Genomic DNA, 17,360 nt, shown 5'->3' with positions numbered 1-17,360 from the left:
TGCCATTTGGAATGAAACTCAGTGTGTAGAAAATAACTCTGTTGACCCAGACAGACATACATATTGGGATCCAGATTTTATTGCGTAACAGAAGGGCAACTTGTGGAGGACTTGGTCTGGTCTGGTCTGGTCTGAGGTGTGATGTTTCAACCCACTGTGGCCCAGTTGGAGCACGAGACGGGATGGGTCCGAGTTGGACGGAGGTGTTAATTAGAGACTTGGGCTTCAGAAGATGAAAAGCCTTAGAAAGGCCAAGGAACGGCATCTGTTTTAGTTGTATAAAAATAAACTGCCCTCGTCAGATGTGGCAGAGTTGGACGGCAGTGTTGGAGACTTTAAGAACTTTTATTCAATGCTGAATAATATCAGTTGTAAAGAAGCATCCAGGAACACCATAATGAGCAGCGTCCAGGCCACGAGCAGGCCCAGAGCAAGCCCAGAGCAGGCCCAGAGCAGCGTCCAGGCCACGAGCAGGCCCAGAGCAAGCCCAGAGCAGGCCCAGAGCAGCGTCCAGGCCACGAGCAGGCCCAGAGCAAGCCCAGAGCAGGCCCAGAGCAGCGTCCAGGCCACGAGCAGGCCCAGAGCAAGCCCAGAGCAGGCCCAGAGCAGCGTCCAGGCCACGAGCAGGCCCAGAGCAAGCCCAGAGCAGGCCCAGAGCAGCGTCCAGGCCACGAGCAGGCCCAGAGCAAGCCCAGAGCAGGCCCAGAGCAGGCCCAGAGCAGCGTCCAGGCCACGAGCAGGCCCAGAGCAGGCCCAGAGCAGCATCCAGGCCACGAGCAGGCCTAGAGCAGCGTCCAGGCCCAGAGCAGGCCCAGAGCAGCGTCCAGAGCAGCGTCCAGGCCACGAGCAGCGTCCAGGCCACGAGCAGCGTCCAGGCCCAGAGCAGCGTCCAGGCCACGAGCAGCGTCCAGGCCACGAGCAGCGTCCAGGCCCAGAGCAGCGTCCAGGCCCAGAGCAGCGTCCAGGCCCAGAGCAGGCCCAGAGCAGCGTCCAGGCCACGAGCAGCGTCCAGGCCCAGAGCAGCGTCCAGGCCCAGAGCAGCGTCCAGGCCCAGAGCAGCGTCCAGGCCACGAGCAGCTTCCAGGCCACGAGCAGCTTCCAGGCCACGAGCAGCGTCCAGGCCCAGAGCAGCGTCCAGGCCCAGAGCAGCGTCCAGGCCACGAGCAGCTTCCAGGCCACGAGCAGCTTCCAGGCCACGAGCAGCGTCCAGGCCCAGAGCAGCTTCCAGGCCACGAGCAGCTTCCAGGCCACGAGCAGCTTCCAGGCCACGAGCAGCGTCCAGGCCCAGAGCAGCGTCCAGGCCCAGAGCAGCGTCCAGGCCCAGAGCAGCGTCCAGGCCCAGAGCAGCGTCCAGAGCAGCATCCAGGCCCAGAGCAGCGTCCAGGCCCAGAGCAGCGTCCAGGCCCAGAGCAGCTTCCAGGCCCAGAGCAGCGTCCAGGCCCAGAGCAGCGTCCAGGCCCAGAGCAGCGTCCAGGCCCAGAGCAGCGTCCAGGCCCAGAGCAGGCCCAGAGCAGCGTCCAGGCCCAGAGCAGCGTCCAGGCCCAGAGCAGCGTCCAGGCCCAGAGCAGCGTCCAGAGCAGCATCCAGGCCCAGAGCAGGCCCAGAGCAGCGTCCAGGCCCAGAGCAGCGTCCAGGCCCAGAGCAGCGTCCAGGCCCAGAGCAGCGTCCAGGCCCAGAGCAGCGTCCAGGCCACGAGCAGCGTCCAGGCCCAGAGCAGCGTCCAGGCCCAGAGCAGCGTCCAGGCCACGAGCAGCTTCCAGGCCACGAGCAGCTTCCAGGCCACGAGCAGCGTCCAGGCCACGAGCAGCGTCCAGGCCCAGAGCAGCGTCCAGGCCCAGAGCAGCGTCCAGGCCACGAGCAGCTTCCAGGCCACGAGCAGCGTCCAGGCCCAGAGCAGCGTCCAGGCCCAGAGCAGCGTCCAGGCCACGAGCAGCTTCCAGGCCACGAGCAGCTTCCAGGCCACGAGCAGCGTCCAGGCCCAGAGCAGCTTCCAGGCCACGAGCAGCTTCCAGGCCACGAGCAGCTTCCAGGCCACGAGCAGCGTCCAGGCCCAGAGCAGCGTCCAGGCCCAGAGCAGCGTCCAGGCCCAGAGCAGCGTCCAGGCCCAGAGCAGCGTCCAGAGCAGCATCCAGGCCCAGAGCAGCGTCCAGGCCCAGAGCAGCGTCCAGGCCCAGAGCAGCTTCCAGGCCCAGAGCAGCGTCCAGGCCCAGAGCAGCGTCCAGGCCCAGAGCAGCGTCCAGGCCCAGAGCAGCGTCCAGGCCCAGAGCAGGCCCAGAGCAGCGTCCAGGCCCAGAGCAGCGTCCAGGCCCAGAGCAGCGTCCAGGCCCAGAGCAGCGTCCAGAGCAGCATCCAGGCCCAGAGCAGGCCCAGAGCAGCGTCCAGGCCCAGAGCAGCGTCCAGGCCCAGAGCAGCGTCCAGGCCCAGAGCAGCGTCCAGGCCCAGAGCAGCGTCCAGGCCACGAGCAGCGTCCAGGCCCAGAGCAGCGTCCAGGCCCAGAGCAGCGTCCAGGCCACGAGCAGCTTCCAGGCCACGAGCAGCTTCCAGGCCACGAGCAGCGTCCAGGCCACGAGCAGCGTCCAGGCCCAGAGCAGCGTCCAGGCCCAGAGCAGCGTCCAGGCCACGAGCAGCTTCCAGGCCACGAGCAGCTTCCAGGCCCAGAGCAGCGTCCAGGCCCCGCGCAGCGTCCAGGCCACGAGCAGCTTCCAGGCCACGAGCAGCTTCCAGGCCACGAGCAGCGTCCAGGCCCAGAGCAGCTTCCAGGCCACGAGCAGCTTCCAGGCCACGAGCAGCTCCCAGGCCACGAGCAGCGTCCAGGCCCAGAGCGGCGTCCAGGCCCAGAGCGGCGTCCAGGCCCAGAGCAGCGTCCAGGCCCAGAGCAGCGTCCAGGCCCAGAGCAGGCCCAGAGCAGCGTCCAGGCCCAGAGCAGGCCCAGAGCAGCGTCCAGGCCCAGAGCAGCGTCCAGGCCCAGAGCAGCGTCCAGGCCCAGAGCAGCGTCCAGGCCCAGAGCAGCTTCCAGGCCCAGAGCAGCGTCCAGGCCACGAGCAGCGTCCAGGCCCAGAGCAGCGTCCAGGCCCAGAGCAGGCCCAGAGCAGGCCCAGAGCAGCGTCCAGGCCACGAGCAGCGTCCAGGCCCAGAGCAGCGTCCAGGCCACGAGCAGCGTCCAGGCCCAGAGCAGCGTCCAGGCCACGGGCAGCGTCCAGGCCCAGAGCAGCGTCCAGGCCACGAGCAGCGTCCAGGCCACGAGCAGCGTCCAGGCCACGAGCAGCGTCCAGGCCCAGAGCAGGCCCAGAGCAGCGTCCAGGCCCAGAGCAGCGTCCAGGCCCAGAGCAGCGTCCAGGCCCAGAGCAGGCCCAGAGCAGCATCCAGGCCCAGAGCAGGCCCAGAGCAGCGTCCAGGCCCAGAGCAGCATCCAGGCCCAGAGCAGGTCCAGGATATCAGTAAGGAAGAGGGGATGTGATAGCTGAAGACTGGTACCCAGACTAACATTCCACTCCTGTCATTTACCAAAGACACTAGACATTCTCTCTTTAAATATGAACATTGTATCATTAACGAGCTGGAGGAGTGCAAAGGAATTGATCCTGATTCGATAACCCTCATAGCTATCCTCCAATCACAAAGGGTGATTGGCATTCTCTCAACCAGCTTCATACCACACCCCTTTGTGCCTTATTGCTTAGATCTATATGCGTGCCAGTGTGTGTATATGTGTAGAGTCTCTTGAAAACACAATCTATTCCTAGGGACTTCCTGCCACTTCCAAGAACCACAACCTCATCAAGAGGCGTGTGTGTGTGTGTGTGTGTGTGTGTGTGTGTGTGTGTGTGTGTGTGTGTGTGTGTGTGTGTGTGTGTGTAGGCTAAAGGAGATGTTCAGAAATGTTCCCATTTCCTCCTATGAGGCTGCGCTCCAAAGACTCTCCAGTTGAACACTGCTAATTACAGAGATGGAGTCAAGACCGGACCTACGTCCCAAAACGGCACCCTACTCCCTATGTAGTGCACTACTTTTGACCAGGGCCCATAGGGAATAGGGTGCCATTTTGGACCTAAACCAGAACTTTCCAGGCCCATCTCTGGCTAATTGGAGACTTCAGGAAGTCGTCCTGTTTCCAGACAGTCAAATAAAAGACTAAAGGGTCAGTATTGTGGTTGTGAGGCTTTGTTTCTGCCTCTGTATTTACAGTAAAACACGAGGGACAGCAAAGTGCCGGGTTACAGGCAGAGAGAAATGTACAAATGGTTCACTTCTATTGGGTCTTCTAAATAACCACCAATCAGCTCAGTGCAGACATATCAGATCTACCAATCAGCTCAGTGCAGACATATCAGATCTACCAATCAGGTCAGTGCAGACATATCAGATCTACCAATCAGCTCAGTGCAGACAGATCAGATCTACCAATCAGCTCAGTGCAGACAGATCAGATCTACCAAACAGCTCAGTGCAGACAGATCAGATCTACCAAACAGCTCAGTGCAGGCATATCAGATCTACCAAACAGCTCAGTGCAGACATATCAGATCTACCAAACAGCTCAGTGCAGACATATCAGACCTACCAAACAGCTCAGTGCAGACAGATCAGATCTGCCACCAAAACAGGTCAGTGCAGACAGATATTGACCAGCAAACAGGTCAGTGCAGACAGATATTTACCTACCAAACAGGTCAGTGCAGACCGATATTTACCTACCAAACAGGTCAGTGCAGACAGATATTTGCCACCAAAACAGGTCAGCGCAGACAGATATTTGCCACCAAAACAGGTCAGCGCAGACAGATATTTGATCTACCACAAAACAGGTTGTGTTCATTGCCAGTGGTTTCAGTTAAACTGATGACCACTGATCTAAGCCCTATTACAACAAAAACATGACGAGTCATTTAGTTCCAGGAAGTCATTTAGATCCAGGAAGTCATTTAGTTCCAGGAAGTCATTTAGATCCAGGAAGTCATTTAGATCCAGGAAGTCATTTAGTTCCAGGAAGTCATTTAGTTCCAGAAAGTCATTTAGATCCAGGAAGTCATTTAGTTCCAGGAAGTCATTTAGTTCCAGGAAGTCATTTAGTTCCAGGAAGTCATTTAGATCCAGGAAGTCATTTAGATCCAGGAAGTCATTTAGTTCCAGGAAGTCATTTAGATCCAGGAAGTCATTGCCGTCATCTCCTCCAATCACTAAAACTTTGGAAACCCAACTTGATGCGTTATTGTATTGTTGCTTAATAATAATTTTTTTTCCCCTGGAAGGGAGACGTCTCTGTTGTTCTAAGAACCATTCCCTGTTTAAAGTTGTTATGGTAACGAGTAGGTGAGAGGTTTTTTTCCACTGTTTGGGGCTGGGATGACTGTGTCAGAGTCAGAGTGTGTGGGTGTCAGTGTCCTGTCCCATCCGGGGAGGACTCCACTGCCAGGGAATGAGATCTGTGTGTGTCCTGTCCCATCCGGGGGGGGGGGGGGGGGGGGGGGTAGGAATCCACTGCCATGGGAATAACATCTGTGTGAGTCGATGTGAGTGTGTCACTGTTTGGGGCTGGGTGTGTGTGTGTGTGTCCTGTCCCATCCGGGGGGAATCCACTGCCAGGGAATGGGATCTGTGTGTGTGTGTGTGTGTGTGTGTGTGTGTGTGTGTGTGTGTGTATAAATGCAAGTGTTTGTTAGTGAAAGAGTGTTTGTGTGTCAGAGAGAAGAGAGACAGAGCGAGAGAGAGAGAGTCTGTTTTCAGGCCGTGGCTTCCTGCCACTCGCCCACATCAGAGTGTTGTGGGTGAGCGCTGTAGAGGTGTTGTGTCTACAAACATCTCAGATAAAACTCCAGGATCTGTTAATGGGTGTGTGTCACTGCCTCCCTTCCAAATGAAACCCTATTCCCTACAGTGCCTTGCGAAAGTATTCGGCCCCCTTGAACTTTGCGACCTTTTGCCACATTTCAGACTTCAAACATAAAGATATAAAACTGTATTTTTTTGTGAAGAATCAACAACAAGTGGGACACAATCATGAAGTGGAACGACATTTATTGGATATTTCAAACTTTTATAACAAATCAAAAACTGAAAAATTGGGCGTGCAAAATTATTCAGCCCCCTTAAGTTAATACTTTGTAGCGCCACCTTTTGCTGCGATTACAGCTGTAAGTCGCTTGGGGTATGTCTCTATCAGTTTTGCACATCGAGAGACTGAAATTTTTTCCCATTCCTCCTTGCAAAACAGCTCGAGCTCAGTGAGGTTGGATGGAGAGCATTTGTGAACAGCAGTTTTCAGTTCTTTCCACAGATTCTCGATTGGATTCAGGTCTGGACTTTGACTTGGCCATTCTAACACCTGGATATGTTTATTTTTGAACCATTCCATTGTAGATTTTGCTTTATGTTTTGGATCATTGTCTTGTTGGAAGACAAATCTCCGTCCCAGTCTCAGGTCTTTTGCAGACTCCATCAGGTTTTCTTCCAGAATGGTCCTGTATTTGGCTCCATCCATCTTCCCATCAATTTTAACCATCTTCCCTGTCCCTGCTGAAGAAAAGCAGGCCCAAACCATGATGCTGCCACCACCATGTTTGACAGTGGGGATGGTGTGTTCAGGGTGATGAGCTGTGTTGCTTTTACGCCAAACATAACATTTTGCATTGTTGCCAAAAAGTTCAATTTTGGTTTCATCTGACCAGAGCACCTTCTTCCACATGTTTGGTGTGTCTCCCAGGTGGCTTGTGGCAAACTTTAAACAACACTTTTTATGGATATCTTTAAGAAATGGCTTTCTTCTTGCCACTCTTCCATAAAGGCCAGATTTGTGCAATATACGACTGATTGTTGTGGACAGAGTCTCCCACCTCAGCTGTAGATCTCTGCAGTTCATCCAGAGTGATCATGGGCCTCTTGGCTGCATCTCTGATCAGTCTTCTCCTTGTATGAGCTGAAAGTTTAGAGGGACGGTCTTGGTAGATTTGCAGTGGTCTGATACTCCTTCCATTTCAATATTATCGCTTGCACAGTGCTCCTTGGGATGTTTAAAGCTTGGGAAATCTTTTTGTATCCTAATCCGGCTTTAAACTTCTTCACAACAGTATCTCGGGCCTGCCTGGTGTGTTCCTTGTTCTTCATGATGCTCTCTGCGCTTTTAACGGACCTCTGAGACTATCACAGTGCAGGTGCATTTATACGGAGACTTGATTACACACAGGTGGATTGTATTTATCATCATTAGTCATTTAGGTCAACATTGGATCATTCAGAGATCCTCACTGAACTTCTGGAGAGAGTTTGCTGCACTGAAAGTAAAGGGGCTGAATAATTTTGCACGCCCAATTTTTCAGTTTTTGATTTGTTCAAAAAGTTTGAAATATCCAATAAATGTCGTTCCACTTCATGATTGTGTCCCACTTGTTGTTGATTCTTCACAAAAAAATACAGTTTTATATCTTTATGTTTGAAGCCTGAAATGTGGCAAAAGGTCGCAAAGTTCAAGGGGGCCGAATACTTTCGCAAGGCACTGTATGTAGCGTGCCAACGGAACCCTATTCTCTATGTAGCGGGCCAACGGAACCCTATTCCCTATGTAGCAGATCACTTTTACCCAGGGGCCATTTGGGATGTACACTTTCACTGCCTTCGCTGGTGATTCACTGGGGTCTCAGTAACCATTCTGCTGTTTACACCCTGAACCATCCTATAGCTGTTCTGTTCTGGTCTACTGAGCAACACAACAGGCCAGACCTGCAGCCACTCCATCTACCCAGCCACTCCATCCATCCACCCAGCCACTCCATCCACCCAGCCACTCCATCCACCCACCCACCCAGCCACTCCATCCACCCAGCCACTCCACCCACTCCATCCACCCAGCCACTCCATCCACCCACCCACCCACCCAGCCACTCCATCCATCCAGCCACTCCATCCACCCACCCACCCAGCCACTCCACCCACCCACCCACCCAGCCAGCCACTCCATCCACCCACCCAGCCACCCACCCAGCCACTCCATCCACCCAGCCACCCACTCCATCCACCCAGCCACCCCACCCACCCACCCAGCCACCCACCCAGCCACCCCATCCACCCACCCAGCCACTCCATCCACCCACCCAGCCACTCCATCCACCCACCCAGCCACTCCATCCACCCACCCAGCCACTCCATCCAACCAGCCAGCCACTCCATCCACCCAGCCACCCAGCCACTCCATCCATCCAGTAATCCTCTAAAGTCTTACTGCCACAACTCTATCCAGACAGTAGAACTCAATTTGACCTGGGTCTCCTATAGAGTGCACTAGTTTTAACCACATCCCTATGGTGCACTATATAGGGAATAGGGTGTATTGGGTAACCCTATATATTTAAAAAAAATCTTTATTGGTGTGGTCTGGAGAAATGTAACCACTGTTAAATCCATGGACAGAGCTATAGATGCTGACCGACCCTCTAGGAGATCAACACGATACTGTGAAACCGACACTGAGGCACTTTGTCTGGATGAGTGACACCACGTAGTCGGACGGTCAGATGTATTCACTCAAACACACCTAAACACATTGGAAAGCTCTACAACACCAAGTCAGACTGGACCAAGGCTGTGAGTTGGTTTTGAAGTTACTGTACAGTGTCAGAAGGGACAGATGGATCTTATTGACTTTAAGAGACAACCCATGATGTCCCTCCATCCACGGTGACTAAGACAACCCATGATGTCCCTCCATCCACGGTGACTAAGACAACCCATGATGTCCCTCCATCCACGGTGACTAAGACACAACCCATGATGCCCCTCCATCCACGGTGACTAAGACAACCCATGATGTCCCTCCATCCACGGTGACTAAGACACAACCCATGATGTTCCTCTATCCACGGTGACTAAGAGACAACCCACGATGTCCCTCCATCCACGGTGACTAAGACAACCCATGATGTCCCTCCATCCACGGTGACTAAGAGACAACCCACAATGTTCCTCCATCCACGGTGACTAAGACACAACCCATGATGTCCCTCCATCCACGGTGACTAAGAGACAACCCATGATGTCCCTCCATCCACTGTGACTAAGACACAACCCATGATGTCCCTCCATCCACGGTGACCGTAAGACACAACCCATGATGTCCCTCCATCCACTGTGACTAAGACACAACCCATGATGTCCCTCCATCCACGGTGACTAAGACACAACCCATGATGTTCCTCTATCCACGGTGACTAAGAGACAACCCACGATGTCCCTCCATCCACGGTGACTAAGACAACCCATGATGTCCCTCCATCCACGGTGACTAAGAGACAACCCACAATGTTCCTCCATCCACGGTGACTAAGACACAACCCATGATGTCCCTCCATCCACGGTGACTAAGAGACAACCCATGATGTCCCTCCATCCACTGTGACTAAGACACAACCCATGATGTCCCTCCATCCACTGTGACTAAGACACAACCCACGATGTCCCTCCATCCACGGTGACTAAGACAACCCATGATGTCCCTCCATCCACGGTGACTAAGAGACAACACATGATGTCCCTCCATCCACGGTGACTAAGATACAACCCATGATGTCCCTCCATCCACGGTGACTAAGACTCAACCCATGATGTCCCTCACTATCTCACCTCCCCTGGGAGTACATGCAGTCTCTGCTGGAGGACTCGAAGCCGTCTGGGTTCATGGAAACCAGGATGTGGACGCGGGTGCTGTTCAGGAGGCGGGTCACCAGCGGGTCGCTAAGGTAACCACGGGTCAGGTGATCGATCAGCTGGAGCAGGAGAACTCTGCCCACCACCTAAAAAAAAAGAGATGCAATTGATACAGTTACAACCATAGAGATCCTATTGACTTAGTAGAGGGCCATGTCATAAACCCTCAACGTTCCAGAACGGGAAGAAAATAAAAAGGCATGCGATATTGGAAGTTCTATAATAGAATTATAGTCAACCTAAAATCTGGTCATATAATTATAAATACATTTTATACAGGAAGAAAATAAAAAGGCATGCGATATTGGAAATTCTATAATAGAACTATAGTCAACCTAAAATATGGTCATATGATTATAAATACATTTTATACAGGTTTTATACCAATTGTCTGTACAACTACTGGTGAACCCACATTCTACTGTCTGAGACCCCCCCCCCCCCCCCCCCCCCACTACTGGTGAACCCACATTCTACTGTCTGAGACCCCCCCCCCCCCCCCCCCCACTACTGGTGAACCCACATTCTACTGTCTGAGACCCCCCCCCCCCCCCCACTACTGGTGAACCCACATTCTACTGTCGTGGACCCCCCCCCCCCCCCCCACTACTGGTGAACCCACATTCTACTGTCTGAGACCCCCCCCCCCCCCCCCCACACTACTGGTGGACCCACATTCTACTGTCTGAGACCCCCCCCCCACTACTGGTGAACCCACATTCTACTGTCTGAGACCCCCCCCCCCCCCCACTACTGGTGAACCCACATTCTACTGTCTGAGACCCCCCCCCCACTACTGGTGAACCCACATTCTACTGTCTGAGACCCCCCCCCCACTACTGGTGAATCTACATTCTACTGTCTGAGACCTTCCCCCCACTACTGGTGAACCCACATTATACTGTCTGAGACCTTCCCCCCTACCACCCACTACTGGTGAACCCACATTCTACTGTCTGAGACCTCCCCCCACTACTGGTGAACCCACATTCTGTCTGAGACCCCCCCCCCCCACTACTGGTGAACCCACATTCTACTGTCTGAGAAATGTAGGCTCTTAAAAACCCTTGAGACCCCGCCATCCTTCCCCCCCACCATCCACCCCTCCCTCCGTCCCTCGGATTGGATCTTAGCATGACTAATCCTCGTTGACCTTAAGACCAGCACGTATTTCCATTTAGTCTGAGTTTTGATCAAATCTGCCCTCTCAAAATATCTGCTACTTACTAAGCAACCAGCTAAACTAATCCTCTACATGGTTAATGTGGTCCTGCTGTTAACCAACCAGCTAAACTAATCCTCTACACTGTTAATGTGGTCCTGCTGTTAACCAACCAGCTAAACTAATCCTCTACATGGTTAATGTGGTCCTGCCGTTAACCAACCAGCTAAACTAATCCTCTACATGGTTAATGTGGTCCTTCTGTTAACCAACCAGCTAAACTAATCCTCTACATGGTTAATGTGGTCCTGCTGTTAACCAACCAGCTAAACTAATCCTCTACATGGTTAATGTGGTCCTGCTGTTAACCAACCAGCTAAACTAATCCTCTACACGGTTAATGTGGTCCTTCTGTTAACCAACCAGCTAAACTAATCCTCTACATGGTTAATGTGGTCCTGCTGTTAACCAACCAGCTAAACTAATCCTCTACATGGTTAATGTGGTCCTGCTGTTAACCAACCAGCTAAACTAATCCTCTACATGGTTAATGTGGTCCTGCTGTTAACCAACCAGCTAAACTAATCCTCTACATGGTTAATGTGGTCCTGCTGTTAACCAACCAGCTAAACTAATCCTCTACATGGTTAATGTGGTCCTGCTGTTAACCAACCAGCTAAACTAATCCTCTACATGGTTAATGTGGTCCTGCTGTTAACCAACCAGCTAAACTAATCCTCTACATGGTTAATGTGGTCCTGCTGTTAACCAACCAGCTAAACGAATCCTCTACACTGTTAATGTGGTCCTGCTGTTAACCAACCAGCTAAACTAATCCTCTACATGGTTAATGTGGTCCTTCTGTTAACCAACCAGCTAAACTAATCCTCTACATGGTTAATGTGGTCCTGCTGTTAACCAACCAGCTAAACTAATCCTCTACATGGTTAATGTGGTCCTGCTGTTAACCAACCAGCTAAACTAATCCTCTACATGGTTAATGTGGTCCTGCTGTTAACCAACCAGCTAAACTAATCCTCTACATGGTTAATGTGGTCCTGCTGTTAACCAACCAGCTAAACTAATCCTCTACACTGTTAATGTGGTCCTGCTGTTAACCAACCAGCTAAACGAATCCTCTACATGGTTAATGTGGTCCTGCTGTTAACCAACCAGCTAAACTAATCCTCTACATGGTTAATGTGGTCCTTCTGTTAACCAACCAGCTAAACTAATCCTCTACATGGTTAATGTGGTCCTTCTGTTAACCAACCAGCTAAACTAATCCTCTACATGGTTAATGTGGTCCTGCTGTTAACCAACCAGCTAAACTAATCCTCTACATGGTTAATGTGGTCCTTCTGTTAACCAACCAGCTAAACTAATCCTCTACATGGTTAATGTGGTCCTGCTGTTAACCAACCAGCTAAACTAATCCTCTACATGGTTAATGTGGTCCTTCTGTTAACCAACCAGCTAAACTAATCCTCTACATGGTTAATGTGGTCCTGCTGTTAACCAACCAGCTAAACTAATCCTCTACACTGTTAATGTGGTCCTGCTGTTAACCAACCAGCTAAACTAATCCTCTACATGGTTAATGTGGTCCTGCTGTTAACCAACCAGCTAAACTAATCCTCTACACTGTTAATGTGGTCCTGCTGTTAACCAACCAGCTAAACTAATCCTCTACATGGTTAATGTGGTCCTGCTGTTAACCAACCAGCTAAACTAATCCTCTACATGGTTAATGTGGTCCTGCTGTTAACCAACCAGCTAAACTAATCCTCTACATGGTTAATGTGGTCCTGCTGTTAACCAACCAGCTAAACTAATCCTCTACATGGTTAATGTGGTCCTGCTGTTAACCAACCAGCTAAACGAATCCTCTACACTGTTAATGTGGTCCTGCTGTTAACCAACCAGCTAAACTAATCCTCTACATGGTTAATGTGGTCCTTCTGTTAACCAACCAGCTAAACTAATCCTCTACATGGTTAATGTGGTCCTGCTGTTAACCAACCAGCTAAACTAATCCTCTACATGGTTAATGTGGTCCTGCTGTTAACCAACCAGCTAAACTAATCCTCTACATGGTTAATGTGGTCCTGCTGTTAACCAACCAGCTAAACTAATCCTCTACATGGTTAATGTGGTCCTGCTGTTAACCAACCAGCTAAACTAATCCTCTACACTGTTAATGTGGTCCTGCTGTTAACCAACCAGCTAAACGAATCCTCTACATGGTTAATGTGGTCCTGCTGTTAACCAACCAGCTAAACGAATCCTCTACATGGTTAATGTGGTCCTGCTGTTAACCAACCAGCTAAACTAATCCTCTACATGGTTAATGTGGTCCTGCTGTTAACCAACCAGCTAAACTAATCCTCTACACGGTTAATGTGGTCCTGCTGTTAACCAACCAGCTAAACTAATCCTCTACATGGTTAATGTGGTCCTTCTGTTAACCAACCAGCTAAACTAATCCTCTACATGGTTAATGTGGTCCTTCTGTTAACCAACCAGCTAAACTAATCCTCTACATGGTTAATGTGGTCCTGCTGTTAACCAACCAGCTAAACTAATCCTCTACATGGTTAATGTGGTCCTTCTGTTAACCAACCAGCTAAACTAATCCTCTACATGGTTAATGTGGTCCTGCTGTTAACCAACCAGCTAAACTAATCCTCTACATGGTTAATGTGGTCCTTCTGTTAACCAACCAGCTAAACTAATCCTCTACATGGTTAATGTGGTCCTGCTGTTAACCAACCAGCTAAACTAATCCTCTACACTGTTAATGTGGTCCTGCTGTTAACCAACCAGCTAAACTAATCCTCTACATGGTTAATGTGGTCCTGCTGTTAACCAACCAGCTAAACTAATCCTCTACACTGTTAATGTGGTCCTGCTGTTAACCAACCAGCTAAACTAATCCTCTACATGGTTAATGTGGTCCTGCTGTTAACCAACCAGCTAAACTAATCCTCTACATGGTTAATGTGGTCCTGCTGTTAACCAACCAGCTAAACTAATCCTCTACATGGTTAATGTGGTCCTGCTGTTAACCAACCAGCTAAACTAATCCTCTACATGGTTAATGTGGTCCTGCTGTTAACCAACCAGCTAAACTAATCCTCTACATGGTTAATGTGGTCCTTCTGTTAACCAACCAGCTAAACTAATCCTCTACACTGTTAATGTGGTCCTTCTGTTAACCAACCAGCTAAACTAATCCTCTACATGGTTAATGTGGTCCTGCTGTTAACCAACCAGCTAAACTAATCCTCTACATGGTTAATGTGGTCCTTCTGTTAACCAACCAGCTAAACTAATCCTCTACATGGTTAATGTGGTCCTGCTGTTAACCAACCAGCTAAACCAATCCTCTACATGGTTAATGTGGTCCTTCTGTTAACCAACCAGCTAAACTAATCCTCTACATGGTTAATGTGGTCCTGCTGTTAACCAACCAGCTAAACCAATCCTCTACATGGTTAATGTGGTCCTTCTGTTAACCAACCAGCTAAACTAATCCTCTACATGGTTAATGTGGTCCTGCTGTTAACCAACCAGCTAAACTAATCCTCTACACTGTTAATGTGGTCCTGCTGTTAACCAACCAGCTAAACTAATCCTCTACATGGTTAATGTGGTCCTGCTGTTAACCAACCAGCTAAACTAATCCTCTACACTGTTAATGTGGTCCTGCTGTTAACCAACCAGCTAAACTAATCCTCTACATGGTTAATGTGGTCCTGCTGTTAACCAACCAGCTAAACTAATCCTCTACATGGTTAATGTGGTCCTTCTGTTAACCAACCAGCTAAACTAATCCTCTACATGGTTAATGTGGTCCTGCTGTTAACCAACCAGCTAAACTAATCCTCTACACTGTTAATGTGGTCCTGCTGTTAACCAACCAGCTAAACTAATCCTCTACATGGTTAATGTGGTCCTGCTGTTAACCAACCAGCTAAACTAATCCTCTACACTGTTAATGTGGTCCTGCTGTTAACCAACCAGCTAAACTAATCCTCTACATGGTTAATGTGGTCCTGCTGTTAACCAACCAGCTAAACTAATCCTCTACATGGTTAATGTGGTCCTGCTGTTAACCAACCAGCTAAACTAATCCTCTACATGGTTAATGTGGTCCTGCTGTTAACCAACCAGCTAAACTAATCCTCTACATGGTTAATGTGGTCCTGCTTTTAACCAACCAGCTAAACTAATCCTCTACATGGTTAATGTGGTCCTTCTGTTAACCAACCAGCTAAACTAATCCTCTACACTGTTAATGTGGTCCTTCTGTTAACCAACCAGCTAAACTAATCCTCTACATGGTTAATGTGGTCCTGCTGTTAACCAACCAGCTAAACTAATCCTCTACATGGTTAATGTGGTCCTTCTGTTAACCAACCAGCTAAACTAATCCTCTACATGGTTAATGTGGTCCTGCTGTTAACCAACCAGCTAAACCAATCCTCTACATGGTTAATGTGGTCCTTCTGTTAACCAACCAGCTAAACTAATCCTCTACATGGTTAATGTGGTCCTGCTGTTAACCAACCAGCTAAACTAATCCTCTACACTGTTAATGTGGTCCTGCTGTTAACCAACCAGCTAAACTAATCCTCTACATGGTTAATGTGGTCCTGCTGTTAACCAACCAGCTAAACTAATCCTCTACACTGTTAATGTGGTCCTGCTGTTAACCAACCAGCTAAACTAATCCTCTACATGGTTAATGTGGTCCTGCTGTTAACCAACCAGCTAAACTAATCCTCTACATGGTTAATGTGGTCCTGCTGTTAACCAACCAGCTAAACTAATCCTCTACACGGTTAATGTGGTCCTGCTGTTAACCAACCAGCTAAACTAATCCTCTACATGGTTAATGTGGTCCTGCTGTTAACCTTCTTCAGTCTGTATAACAATCACACTGCTGCTCACCTGGCTCTGCCGTCAACCCCCTGGCGCCGCCCTCAACCCCCTGGCGCCGCCTTCAACCCCCTGACGCCGCCCTCAACCACCTGACGCCGCCCTCAACCCCCTGGCGCCGCCCTCAACCCCCTGGCGCCGCCCTCAACCCCCTGGCGCCGCCCTCAACCCCCTGGCGCCGCCCTCAACCCCCTGGCGCCGCCCTCAACCCCCTGGCGCCGCCCTCAACCCCCTGGCGCCGCCCTCAACCCCCTGGCGCCGCCCTCAACCCCCTGGCGCCGCCCTCAACCACCTGGCGCCGCCCTCAACCCCCTGACGCCGCCCTCAACCACCTGGCGCCGCCCTCAACCACCTGACGCCGCCCTCAACCACCTGGCGCCGCCCTCAACCACCTGGCGCCGCCCTCAACCCCCTGACGCCGCCCTCAACCACCTGGCGCCGCCCTCAACCACCTGACGCCGCTCTCAACCACCTGGCGCCACCCTCAACCCCCTGGCGCCTCCCTCAACCCCCTGGCGCCGCCCTCAACCCCCTGGCGCCTCCCTCAACCCCCTGGCGCCGCCCTCAACCCCCTGGCGCCGCCCTCAACCACCTGACGCCGCCCTCAACCACCTGACGCCGCCCTCAACCCCCTGGTGCCGCCCTCAACCCCCTGACGCTGCCTGACAACATATTTGAACTGTTCAAGCCCTCAAGATAGATGGGGCAAACTTCAAAACAGAGAAACAGGGTGTACTGGACTGTGATATAACAGTATAACATGCATGATAAGAGCCAAGAGAAACTCATTAGAAGACAGCTGAGATGTGAATAGTTTGGTTCAAGGTTAATAGCATTGGATCAAGGTTAAAAATGCCACGATACAAGTTGTTCTTGATTTGCTAAGACATTGTGGATGGACCACCATTACTGCAAGCTCTGTATGTGTGATTGAAGAGGAGTCATCATCGTTTTAGAGGGTTTTGTTTGCTAAGTCCCATGTCACGTCTCTATATTCAAATGGGTCTATAAGTCAAATGATTCTGTGCCAAACATGTCAGTTTTGGGGGCAGTGTCACCTGTTTTGAAGAGGCTGAATAACATTTGAAGAAAGGAGCACGATTAGTTTATTTCATTTCTACTCAATCTGCCGAGGAGAAGGAAAGTAGTTCACCTACTGGTCCAAAGATCAAACACACAGAATGGTTAACTCCCGTTAGTAATGATTGTCACAAATAGAAAACCCTGGCTAGAACTCCAGAGCTTCCGGAACTAGAATCAGGGGAGCTAACGGAATTCATATGGTTCCATCCCTAAGCAACAGCACATTGTAGTTCCATTGTGTCTCCGTCCACTGAGCACTGTGGTATTCTAGAATGCTCCATTCTATTCAGGCTACAACAGTGGAGCACGGCTAGCCCTCAGGCCTAGTCTTCTGAATGGATAGTCAGAGAGAAAAAAATGAATGAGTGTGTGTGTGTGTGTGTGTGTACCCGTCAGAGCAGCAGAACATGTCCTGTGTGCCCCCAGGTGAAGTAGAGGCAGTGTGACATCGCCGTGACATCGCTCTGCTACATCCCAG

The 17,360-nt window shown here is 50.9% G+C and overlaps 1 protein-coding gene across 1 annotated transcript in view; it reads right to left on the bottom strand.

The window, feature by feature from the left end:
* Positions 1 to 17,360, bottom strand: part of LOC139392879 (carboxypeptidase M-like) — a 98,875-nt gene that overhangs the window by 50,453 nt on the left and 31,062 nt on the right. The window contains exon 4 of the mRNA XM_071141197.1: positions 9,610 to 9,779. Within this exon, the coding sequence (XP_070997298.1) occupies positions 9,610 to 9,779 (170 nt within the window). The remainder of the gene's footprint in view (positions 1 to 9,609; positions 9,780 to 17,360) is intronic.

The sequence above is a fragment of the Oncorhynchus clarkii genome, chromosome 33 (assembly GCF_045791955.1).
Source record: "Oncorhynchus clarkii lewisi isolate Uvic-CL-2024 chromosome 33, UVic_Ocla_1.0, whole genome shotgun sequence".
Classification (NCBI taxonomy): Eukaryota; Metazoa; Chordata; class Actinopteri; order Salmoniformes; family Salmonidae; genus Oncorhynchus; species Oncorhynchus clarkii.
This window is presented reverse-complemented; position numbering and strand designations above follow the sequence as displayed.